A 12854-nucleotide genomic window follows, 5' to 3' on the forward strand; every position below is an offset into this window, starting at 1 on the left:
TCCGACTTCAACTGTATATACACCAAACAGATATACTGTAGTAAGAATGCCATGTAGGTCTACATATATACACCAAACAGATGTAGTGAGAATGACATGTAGGTCTACATACTGTATATACACCAAACAGATATACTGTATTAAGAATGACATGTAGGTTACACATAAACACCAAACAGATATACTGTAGTAAGAATGACATGTAGACCTACATATATACACCAAACAGATATACTGTAGTAAGAATGACATGTAGGCCTACATATATACACCAAACAGATGTAGTAAGAATGACATGTAGGCCTACAACAGTAGATATACTTCAGTGACCTACTGTACAATCCAGTGATAATGCATTCATGTAGTGAGGTGAGGTGATTGATTGGCAACCCTCTGTGTTGTTGATGTTTTCCAGAGATGTGTTCCCTCAAGGTCTGCCAGATGAATATGCTTTTGTGACGACTTTCAAGTTCAGGAAGACCTCGAGACGAGAGGACTGGTACCTCTGGCAGATCTTTGACAAGTATGGAATTCCACAGGTGGGTTATCATAGTGCTGTGTGTGTGTGTGTGTGTGTGTGCATCAGCATATTCCATGCTGAGTCTATTTGATTGCCAGTTGCTGGGCTGGCATGCAGACAGAGAGGCATGACTATTATTTTCCTATCATTGAATATCAGAGAACATGTTATATTTGCCCAGGGGTGCAACTTTAGTTTTCGAATTGGGGGGACATATTATTATAATTATTTTTTATGCAGTCAGATAAACACTCCGAACAGCCTACCAGACCGCTTGGAGGCATCTGCATGGTCCTAAAGCACACCGTCCCTCGTTTTGTATCACAAAACTGGGGGGAGGGGGGATTCAGAATGTGGGGACATTTCAGAATGTGGGGGGGACAAGTTGCATCCCTGTATTTGCATGCATTTGAGAAACCTTTCATTATTAACACATTAAACTTTATTCACTTGATCCTTCCTCCGTCGATCCTACCCAGGTGTCTATCCGTCTGGACGGTGAGAACAAGGCAGTGGAATACAATGCAGTGGGGCTGACCAAAGATGCAGTGAGAGCTGTGTTCAAGAACGAAGAGGTGGACAACCTGTTCGACAGGAACTGGCACAAGATCGCCCTGAGCGTCGAGGCCAAGGCTGTGTCTCTCTACCTGGACTGTAAACTCATTCAGACCCTGCCCATCGGGGACAGGGAGGACATTGATATCCACGGGAAGACTGTGATCGGGAAGAGGCTGTACGACAGCGTGCCCATTGATGTGAGGGCTGGGTGTTTTTATAAGGGTTGAGCTTAAGAGCAGTGGGAAGATCAGGGGAATGGAAGTATGCTACCGTATGTGGTGGAACAACATGGTGGATTAAGGAAAGATTCTTTATATTGTATTTCTAGACTACAGATGTGGGATTTTAATTTCATCACTCTTGTTGCTGGGAATTCTTGCACAGCAGGAAATGTACACTTGTAGTGTATTCAAGGTTTAAAAAGGGTCCTCAAGTTTGTAATTTCCACTTTGAAATGTCGGACTTGATTTGATTTGCACTAACGAAAAATGGCCAAAAATTATAATCCAGATAATAATTGTTGCAGGACTATTTTCCTACTGTAGAAAAAAAAGATCCTACATCTGTAGTGTGCATCTTGTGATTCTGTGTTCATTTACTGTACTGTAGCATACGTTTAGATAACTTTGTGACTTTCTGTCCCTGCAGTTTGACCTTCAGAGAATGATCATCTACTGTGACTCCAAACACGCTGAGCTGGAGACCTGCTGTGATCTGCCCACCGGGCCGGTGAGTCAGACAGTCAGACAGACAGACAGGGCACCTGTCTATGTGGTAGTCCACTCCAGGAGCATGTCTGCCATGTTTCTCATACTCACCTTACAGTGGTAGGCCACTCCAGTGAGTCAACCAATCGTCTGTTTCTGTGGTGGGCCTGGTCCACTCTGCTGGACAGAATGCCTATCATACCTCACTGCTTCCTGAGAGACATCTTTCCTTTTTCTCCTTTTCGCTGTTCTGTACAGTTACCTGGCTCACCTTCAAACGGTAACACTGTTTTTTAATTCCAGTGCCCCAAGAAGGTGGTGACGGAGGTCCCTCCCATAGAGATTCCCACCCCCACCCCTGCAAGGGAAGAGCAGCAGAGAGGACCCCAGGCGGTCAACTGCTCATGTCCCGCTGGAGAGAGGGTAAGATCTATTATAAAATGGGGGGTTAAAGACCTGAATGCTGATTGGCTGAAAGCTGTGGTATATGAGACCGTATATCACGGGTATGACAAAACATGTATTTTTACTGTTCTAATTATATTGGTAACCAGTTTTTCAATAGCAATAAGGCACCTTGTGCCTAACAACAGCCCTTAGCCATAGTATATTGGCTATATACCACACCCCCTGCTGCCTTATCACTTAATTATAGGTCATAGCTCCTCTATATCAATGGTCATGTGTTTTACGGTTTCCAAAGATCTGTTTATTTAAAGGGATAGTTAGTGAATTTGGCAATGTGGCCCTGTATCTACTTCCCCAGAGTCAGATGAACTCGTGGATACCATTTTATGTCTCTGTGTGCAGTTTGAAGGAAGTTGTTAACCAGCGCTAGTGCCTATTGCTAACTAGCATAAGGACTGGAAGCATATGGTATCTGCTAGCATGCTAGCAGATACCCATAGACTTGCAGTCATTGCACTAACCCTAGTTAGCATGGCTCGCAAAACTACCGCTAACTTCCTTCGTACTTGGACACAGAGACATACAAATTGTATTCATCTGACTCAAGGAAAGTAGACATCAAGGCTCATTGACGAAATTCAGAAGTATCCCTTTAATGTTTCACTCACTTGCAAAAGAGATCTTATTTTCAATGTGACGACCTGATGTAATAATGGATCAATAAATGTTCCTTCCTCACAGGGAGAGATCGGTGTACCTGGCGTTGCCGGGCCCAAGGGTGAAAAGGTCATCTAACGCTCCTCCTAGCTATATCTCATGTGTGATACAACAATATTCCTATTTTGTGGATCTATTTCTCTGGGCTCGTTCTTGTTCTCTGTCATAATGTCACATGCCTACTCTTACAGGGTGATACTGGTGCTCTGGGAGCGGCTGGACCTTCTGGCCTCAAGGGAGCCAAAGGAGAAACTGTATGAAAACATTACTGTGACAATGTCAAACATACTGTCCCATTTACTTATCTGCTATCTTAATTTGACCCTGTTTCTCACAGTAGGGAAATGATCCTGCAGCAACAGGAAATTTTAATTATTATGGGGATTTAGTTCATGGACATTAGGCATTGATTTGTTAGGGAAAATCAAGTCTGACATTTTAAAGAGGAAATTACAAACTTTAGAACAATGGCATGTATTTCTGGATGCCAAGGTAAGCCTGCCCCCCACCCCCCCCCCCAATATACACATATATATATATATATTTAGTCTCTCTGTGTTCCATAATTTTCCTTCAAATCGTAAGAAGCTGAAAGTATCTCACAGGAGAAATGATCAGAATGAGCGTGTAGGCGACCTATCTGACGCTGTCTGGTCCAAACGAGTATGACATTGTTGCTGCTCGTAGCATTGAATGAAAGGGAAGCCAGCGAATATTTGGCCTCCCTTGACAAAAAAGTATACAAATTGTGCCAATCAGCATTGAGCTAAACTGAGCATGCTCAACTGTGAATGGTCCTGGCGCACCACAAAAATGTGTCAAGGGAAGGCGGCATGGATTTGGCATTGAGAGCATACTGTACGTCATTGACAGAAACAACTTGAATTGTTGCATCTCGTTGTGTTGTTGTCCTCCGGTCGCTAGGTAGCTAGCTAAAATTGCCCCTTTCCTAAATTAGCTATGGATGGAGATAGGGATTTGGACTTGTGGTTTTACTTAATTCACCGTACTGGCCAATGATTATAATGGCAATTCTGATCCAACCATTAATTCATACATTGTGCCCATGGCCTGAGAGGATGGAAGTTCAATGTATAGCTAGATGTAGAAGACTAATGTTAACTAGCTAAAGTTGCCCATGAATGAAAGTTAGGTCAGCAAGAAAGCATTTTAGCCAGGTAGCCTAGGACAACAAAAAAATACAAGTGTGTACTGTATGACAGTGATAGACTGTTTCGTCAAAAGGAAAGAGACGCACCACTACTGCTTTAGAACCCTTTCAACTTTGAACACACTACAATTTGCATTTCCTGCCGCGCTGGAAAATTCTCAGCGACAACAGAATATCAAATTAAAATAGCAGATCTGTACGGGCCTGGCATTTGAAAGATAAACAGTTGATAGTAAGCATACTAAACAGTCATATTAGAACATAGCTTGTTGACCTCATATTGGAGTGTTTTGTTGTAGTGTGTGAGGTATATGATACAAATCAATCATGCTCGATGATGTGTTACTCTACATAGATATTAGAGTTCCAAGGTTCCGTTATCTTAAGTGGCATGCACCTCCTTTATCTTGTCTGCTGTCTTTCTCCAGCCTCGATAATAATTGATCCATGTCGATTGATTATTTGCAGGGCAAAGTAATATCTGTCAAGGGAGACAGAGGTGAGAAGGTAAGGCCATGGTTTTGACAGTGAAACTCCTCTCGTCATGATAATAATAATAACAATAACAGTGCATGGGCATCATCATATCCTAACCCTCTTCAACCAAATATGTCTGTCTCATTGGATCTATCACACACATTTAACAAAGATATAATTACATCTCCTAAAGTACAGTGGCACTGTAAAAACAGTATTATTTTTTTCTTCGGGAATACCACAGCATTTTTTGGGATTAGGAAAATGGCCGTACATGTCCTAGTGAGAATTACAGGACTGTGGTTCAAATAGGAACCCAGATTTAGGAATTTTACTTTTTTAATAGTTTTGTTTGGTGGAATGAGCTTGCCTGGTAGATAGTTCCAAAACCACACCAATCTGGCACTCCAGCCAGGGAAGTGAAAGGGGTACCTAATCAGTTGCACAACTGAAGGCATTCAACCAAAATGTGTCTTCCGCATTTTACCCAACCCCTCTGAATCAGAGAGGCTCAATCAAGCACTCAAAGTATTTGAAAAGCGTTAAATACTTTCTGAACCCAGGTCTAGTGCTGACAGCTGCACCTGTAGCGAGTGTGCTATAATTTCAAAATGCACGCGATATGTAGGCAGGGTAACTTCCCGCCTTGATATCCACAGTGTTAGGACTCAACATCAACAGTCTCAACGTCATGGACTCACTCCAGCCATGTTGACTCACAACACAAGCAGCCACCCTTAGCTAAAAAAAGATGCAAGCCTGAATCCTGGCAATTTATTTATTTGTGGACATGATGTGGTGGTGGAATTTCCAGAGCTAGTTGGAGAAGTGCAACACACACCTAATGTCTGAGGAGTTTACTGTTTGAACGGAATTTCTGCTTCTATACTATTTATTTATCTGTCGCTGTCTGCAAAACCCTTAGAAATAGAATGACTCTTCTATGTCATTCTATTTCTGGAAAATCCATGTTTCTACTATAGGGTTTTTACAATCCTGTTTGTGTCAACTTTACAAACAGAATGCAAAACTTGTCGTTAATTAGTACACCCACAGGTGTGGTCAGAATGGACATGCTGGCACATTGACTTGTAAGTGGTAAAAGTGAATTCACCATGCTCTGCTTGCTGCTGTAGTAAATACATCCTCAACAGTCTAGACTAGACGATCGTACAAAAGTGTTTTGTGTACAATGTCCTTTCATTACAGGCTGCAATTGGTTGTATGACGATTTTTGTTGCAATGCTGCTCTCTTTTAATGAAGACGGGACCTGCGTCAAAGTGATACGAGCTCTGAGAGTAATGAAAGGGTAACATTTTGACTTCTAAAGAAAGGGATTTATGAAGTGAAGCCACAGCGAAGTCTTTCTGGTGGTCGAAGGCTTAGTGGCACTATGTAATTAAACACTCCCACTTTTCTCTTCTAAGACTCTAAATGCTTTGGAGGGATTCCTTGGCACAAAGAATGACATCAGAGCACAAACCAAAACTACAATGTTAAAAGGCTACAAAAATGTAGAAGCCATTGTTCCTTGAGGAGTTTGAGGTTGGGTTGGCTGTGTGTGAGTGAGGTTGAGAAGGGTTGAGTTTGGCTGTGTGTGAGTGAGGTTGAGTTAGGGTTGAGGTTGGCTGTGTGTGAGTGAGGTTGAGTTAGGGTTGAGTTTGGCTGTGTGTGTGAACTGACCTCTGCGTTTAGAACACTGTGTGTCTTCGAGAAGCGGACCAGACCGCTGTTTGGCCCCCAACACCATTGTTCAAAAGTTTTGTACTAACTGTTCGTCCTTGCTTGGTTATGCACAGTGTGTGTATTCTGTTTTGTCCCAAAAGCAGTTTTTATGTTTTTTTTGTGTGTGTGTACTACATGTTCTAACAGTAATCTACTAATCCCTGTTCAGGAAGTGAACCCCACCATATTGTCTCACAACACGTCGCCGCTGTCAGCATCTGTTACGCCATTACGCCTAGGCATCAGCGGTGTCCAGCCACCCTAACCTCCTCTCCTCTCTCTACAGGGTGATCCCGGGAGACGGGGGACATCCGGCGATGAAGGATCCAAAGGGGAGAAGGTGAGTTGATCCTTAAGAGTTTTGCTTTCATAATGATGCTTTCCCACTATTCTGTACCTCTCAGGACATGTCTGTCACAGAGGTGACTCATTAAATGGTGAGGCTTGACCTACTGCATCTGTTGCCGCTGCTTGTCTGAAAGTTGATTCTACATTAGGACATGTACAATAGACAGGAATGATATACTTTGTAGATGATTGTGCCTTAAAACCACTTCCAGGGAACCAGTGGAGCGGCAGGTCTTGCTGGGAAAGATGGATCTAAAGGAGAAAGAGTATGAGACAACCATCTTCCACTAATATTCTCTTACTGTGATTATAATGTAAACCTTTCTGATTAACTTCTGGATCTTTCTGCTTTATTGTGACAGGGTGAATCTGGGCTGGCAGGCGATCAGGGATTACCTGGACCTCTGGGACCAAAGGTGGGTGAACATTCTATTTCCCCTTGTTGATTCCATGTTGGCCTTGGAGAGTATACAATAGCCAATGCACTTTCATAACTACATGCAGCAATATGCTCTGTGCAAACCCTTTCTTGTGGTTGACACTGTGTTGGAGGATTTATGGCAGGTTAAGTGAAAGCTTAAAGAATGTAGGCAGCAGAGTTTATATGAGTTTTTTTCCACTCTGATATCAACGACAGCCTTGTTCTTTGTGTTCTGTGTCTTGGTGGGCGTTTAGACATTTGATGGACAATTACCTCTCTGCTTGCTATTGATTTCCTGTGACCTGGCTGGCTGTCTTCTGCTGACTTCTCTTGTGTGAGAAGCTGGAGAGGGAGGGAGGGGTAAGAGGGGGGGGGGGGGGGGGAGGAAAGTAGGAAAGAAAGAGAAGGGAAAGGGGAGGGAGCAGTTTTGCCAATGTGCTGTGTGACCATTCAGTCCCAGACTCCCAGCTAAAGAGAATGTCTCCCTGTTGACAGAAGTTCATGTTTTTTAGACTATACACCAGGGAAATGAGTCAAAAGCCTGAACATAGCATGTCCTCGTAACTGTGAATTCCATGTTAATACGGATACTTTGGTATTGTGACAACCATTACTCCTCAGGGAGCCTAGCGTAGGCCATCGGTGGCTTTCCATTGCACTCTGACACTCCCACACTTGTCACAGACAGAACAAAGGTCAGGGTCCCCCTAGAGGATCACAATGCTAACAGGTGTTGTTGCTGTTCTGGTTGCTCATTTGCCTCTACAGAATGCATATACTGTACCTCCCAAGTTAACTTGTCAAGTTAGACACAGCAAAATGGGATTTTTTCCATCTACCCCTTTTAATCTCTTACCCCTCATATGACCTAATATGTAACACTACTGCTCAACTTGAAATGATTGGGAAATAACATTGCATCAGTAGTACCGTATCTGTAGGTTACTGGTCTTTACTCAGCATCTGTTATCCGTCAATATAATGTCTGGTCGTTTTGTTCCTACAGGGAATTGAAGGAGACTCGGGACTTCCTGGTTCATCTGGACCCAAAGGTGTCGGTGTGAGTAGAAGCAACAATGAAAATATGTCATACATAAGCCAAGTAAATAGTTTCAGACCAACCTATGTTTTCTAAAAGTATCTTTGGATGTTACTGTATGTCTGTGTTGTACTATGTTAGGGTGAAAAAGGTTTGAAAGGAGATAAAGGATCAGGAGGATTACGGGTAAGTATTGTTACATGTCCTATATTTGATTCAAATGATCGTCAAGTATCATAGGTCATCACGAGTATGACTGGTTAAATAAATCAAATATAACTGCATGTACAGAGTTGAGAATAGAAAGCTCCACCAGGCTTGGATAAACTCTAAAAATAGCAGAGACTGACACACTTAGCTGACACACTTGTGCAGGTGTGGTTATACCAATTCCCTGCGGGTAAACAAATTGAAATAAAGGTAATAGAATTTTTAACAATTGACAGATTTTTCCTATTTAAGGGTTAAGTCCGTAGTTTATGAGAAGGAATATAGACCTCAATCCCAGAGGGGAGTAATGGTTCAGACAGATGTGGACTGGCTTCCTTGATGTACTCTCCACATTTCCTGTCCTGGGCCCGAGGGGGCGGATCCTAATAATACTAGCTAGGGGCTAGCTGCCTCCAGTACTGTGTGTCAATGCCTCGGTTTCCTCTAAACTTTAAGGACTTCATGAAATATAGACTTTCACTGCTGCTGATGGCCATCGACTGGACAGAACACACTAGTCAATCAGTCAGAGTGATGGTGGCCTATGATTAAAATGATTATACTGAAGTAGCACCCAACATTGTGTAGCCTATATGATTCCTGGCCTACTGGGCTTCGCACAGTATGTCAAGTGGGTCGTTGAGGACTATGGCTGTTATTAGGCTTTTGAGATACAGATTGTCCTCTGCGTTGGGTGATGATGTGAAATGATAGGACTTAGATATGCTGGTAAGTATCATAGAGATAGACTGGGGTTCAAGGAGAAGGGTTTTTAGATGTACGATCACAGCAGAGTAGAATATTATTTACATGGTGAGTTGGGTGATGTTGTGAAATGATAGGCTGGTAACTGTCTTAGACTGGGGTTCAAGGAGAAGGGTTTTTAGATGTACGCTCACAGTAAGAGTAGAAGATGATTTACATGGTGAGTTGGGTGAAATGAACTGACAACCGAGGAGAAAACGGCAACACCTACATAAAGACTTTATAACACACTCATAACCCATGTATACCACATCCATTGGTCGTTGACATACGTCTCTGAGGATGCGAAACAGAACATCTTTGCATGTCCTTCATAGTCCAGGCTGTCAACACATAAAGTGAAGAATCATTAACCCCGTACAGTACTGCACATACCACATGGGTCTTCTCCACCAACCTCCACCGACCCCCGACAGAAAGATATGTAGAAGGTTTGAGAACAGAACAGTCTGGAGAAGCATTTACTTCTCTGGAGGTGACAGAGGAAATGGTGGTTCAGAACAGAAAGTGGTGGTTCAGAACAGGAAGTGGTGGTTCAGATCAGGAAGTGGTGGTTCAGATCAGGAAGTGGAGGTTAGGAGAGTCCTCTCGGGGTCAGATAGGGGTCAGGGGTACCCTTGTTGTTGGCAGATAGAACAGTCACAAAGCATGCGAGACATGTGTGTGATGTATTCAGCACTAGCTACCGGCTGGAAAAAGTGATGAAACAACAAGGTCTTAGATAGAATGCAGTACAGCTGGGAAGATGTGGCAAGGTTATTGTTAGTCATAGCAGGTTACTTTAGAATCTCATCTCTTATGTACCTTGTACCATTTCTATTCAACAATGAACACTGTCCTTTCTTCCTCACAGGGTGCCAAAGGTATTGACGGATTCCCTGGAAAACCTGGTGTTCCTGGAAAAGATGTGAGTTGTCATTTTCTGTTTTGCAGGTGCATAACGATGTTTTACAGAAGACAGACCTGAATATTTCTTTCACTGGTAATAACTGCTCATTTCAGAATGCTGTTTTGTTTTGATTTACTGTCTAGGGTTTGGGAGGACTGACTGGTGCACCTGGAGCCGCTGGAGTGAAAGGGGAAAAGGTATGGTCCTCTCTCTATCAAACACTGTAATACAACACATGATCATGAACAATACAATATGTGAATCGGGACAAAACGTTCCTCAAAGAACACTCAAGAAAACACATGAAACAAGAGTTGAAATGCTATGCATCATTTTAGGATTGATAGGCTGAAGGTCTCATCCAGAGAGACTCGCAATCAGTGCATTAGCCGGTAAAACATTCACATAATTTTACGATCAGTGCAGGTGAACCTTTAAAAAATCTACAAAATCTTTCGCCAGACTGAACTCCTAAATTACAGTCTGTGTTTTCCAGACGAACCTCTGTTTTCAAACCTCTTTTACCATCATCCCCCTCTTTTCCCATCATCCCCCTGTTTTACCATCAAAGGTGGCCCATTAATCTGTCTGATATGATAACACATTAATCTTGTCTGTCTATAATTACACACTCACACACACGCGCGAGCACACACACACACACACACACACACACACACACACACATACACACACACCTCAAGCACTGTATGAAAAGTTAAACTTCGCATAACACTACATACCAGAAACTACTATTGCTCTTGTCATTGAAATTAATGTATATTTGCCATCTGAAATATTACCCCATAAACCACACAAATTATTTAAAGAGTCAACTTTTCAAAACGTTTTTAAAATTCCTGTCTGGTTTCACTGTCTTGCAGGGAGAGATGGGCCCTGCTGGAATGCCTGGGGATATGGTAAGTCTTTTAATGTACTGTATACTCCTCTAGCATGGATGCCAATACCAACCTGATACAACGTAGAGTGATTGTAAAAACACACACTGAAAATGTTATTTAAACCACACAGGTTCAAAGCGAGGGCTTGAAAGGAGTGGATGTGAGTACATGGATATAGTCATTTTATCTTCATATTTTTCTGTTCAGTATTTTGTGCATGGGTCTGTATCTTTAACACCATCAACTGCATTACTAAGTCTCCATCTGTTGCCGTAGAATAACCCTGTGTCATGTAAGGTTAATTAAGGAAAGTACACTAGATTGCACAGAGGTTGAGTTACTACACAGCAATGTTTACAGTAACATGGACAGTATAATGCTCCTGTGACGTACAGTATATTGTTATTAAGTGATGTCTGTCTCTCATGGACTCTGTTACGTCTTTCTGTCTGTTCTGTGTTCCAGGGACCTCCAGGACCTCGTGGCCCTCCAGGGCCTGACGGCCCCCCAGGACCCCCTGTAAGGAACCACAATTTATTACTTCCTCTGTAGACCCCACCTTCATCTTTATCCCTATTATGTTATCTGTATAGATAACAGACAAACACAAAAAGGCTCACTGGCTCTATAGCTTTACCAGTCAAAGCTGAGGTAGAAAAATGACAAGTGCTTTTTTCCCCTAGGGAGCACCTGGTCAACTTGGTTTACCTGGCGAACCTGGAGAGTTTGGCCAAAGGGTAAGAGTTTAACCTTTGTTACAGGATTTACATGCTTTTGATTACAGTTATACTGTAGGCCTACATCTGACCTCACTGGTACTTTAGTCATAAGAGGTTTAGGCGTGGCACAAACAGGTTTCCTCCCATATTCTCAAAACCATATAGCTAACTTTCTCAACATGGTGCTCAAAAGTAAAACATGTGCCTCTCGGTATCAAAGCCCTGTAGTCATAGTGACTGCATGTTGACAGCACACAGTAATCTGTATTACAGCAGTACACAGCTGTTGGAGTGCTGTCAGATTCGTCCCTTTGTTTTTCTACAGGGGCAGTTTAGGAAGTCAACTGTCTCGTAGAAACAGGGATGGTGTAAAAGGTTTATGAACCTTAACATCCGTGTCGATATCCTAACAATAAATACACGGATATTCTATTCTAGGCAAGAAAATGCCTATGATAACTTTACACCGTCATTTTCTGTATTGCCATTGTCGGTGTGGTCTTTTTTGCACATATCTCTGGATCCATTTAATGGGTTCATGAGCAGCTTAACGGCTGGCTACTCTCTTGCCTCCTGTTGTTGTGGACAGTCAACAGTCACATTCCCCTATACTGTACACTGTATGTACATTCTAGTCATTTAGCAGACTTATTCAGAGCGACTTACAATGAGTAGTAGATCCACCGCTTCAGACCTGTCAACAGTCCTACCCCAGGAACACCACAAAACACTACAGAAGGCTGTAACAGAGACAGGAAGCCTTGTAGTGACTACCCAGCAAGCCGGGAAGATTCCCAAGACATTAGCTAACATTTCCATTCAATTGTATTTAGGGTTTTATCTAACAATTGTATTTAGGGTTTTATCTAACAATTCAATTTGTTTTATTGGCATGACATAACAATAACGTCCCAAAAACATAAAAATAATGTTTTTGATTTAAAAAAGAAAATCCTCCAGAAAATGTTTTAACCCATGAAGGTCAATGTCCAAACCCATTCAAATCTGTCAGTTTAAGCTAGAGATATCAGTTTTTTTTTGCATGGTATGCGTCTCAATCCAATGCATACGTCTATGTTGCACATCTCCATCTGCAGTGATAGGTGACAGAGATGGAGAGGTGTTTGTCAGACCATGAGACATTCCGAAAATTGGTCTTCTCTCAAAATTGTCTGTAGCGTCTGAATGGCCTACAAAATAGCATGACCCCTCTGTGGAAAGATGAGACTCTCCGTTTTGCTCTACGACCCCCACAAGCGTCTTGGGTCTCGTCTGAA

General features: G+C 42.4%; 1 protein-coding gene across 3 annotated transcripts in view; it reads left to right on the forward strand.

Annotated features, from left to right (window-relative positions):
- Positions 1-12854, forward strand: part of LOC139392029 (collagen alpha-1(XXII) chain-like) — a 70678-nt gene that overhangs the window by 21131 nt on the left and 36693 nt on the right. Inside the window, exons 6-23 of one of the 3 annotated variants that reach the window (XM_071139674.1) lie at positions 416-539; positions 1000-1275; positions 1727-1807; positions 2089-2208; positions 2935-2979; positions 3102-3164; positions 4550-4588; positions 6571-6624; positions 6845-6898; positions 6995-7048; positions 8060-8113; positions 8234-8278; positions 9921-9974; positions 10100-10153; positions 10841-10876; positions 10989-11018; positions 11324-11377; positions 11542-11595. In XM_071139674.1, coding sequence (XP_070995775.1) covers positions 416-539; positions 1000-1275; positions 1727-1807; positions 2089-2208; positions 2935-2979; positions 3102-3164; positions 4550-4588; positions 6571-6624; positions 6845-6898; positions 6995-7048; positions 8060-8113; positions 8234-8278; positions 9921-9974; positions 10100-10153; positions 10841-10876; positions 10989-11018; positions 11324-11377; positions 11542-11595 — 1291 coding nt within the window. The remainder of the gene's footprint in view (positions 1-415; positions 540-999; positions 1276-1726; positions 1808-2088; positions 2209-2934; positions 2980-3101; positions 3165-4549; positions 4589-6570; positions 6625-6844; positions 6899-6994; positions 7049-8059; positions 8114-8233; positions 8279-9920; positions 9975-10099; positions 10154-10840; positions 10877-10988; positions 11019-11323; positions 11378-11541; positions 11596-12854) is intronic. The other 2 variants (XM_071139675.1, XM_071139677.1) reach the window with 2 other exon arrangements.

The sequence above is a fragment of the Oncorhynchus clarkii genome, chromosome 32 (genome assembly GCF_045791955.1).
Source record: "Oncorhynchus clarkii lewisi isolate Uvic-CL-2024 chromosome 32, UVic_Ocla_1.0, whole genome shotgun sequence".
Lineage (NCBI taxonomy): Eukaryota > Metazoa > Chordata > Actinopteri > Salmoniformes > Salmonidae > Oncorhynchus > Oncorhynchus clarkii.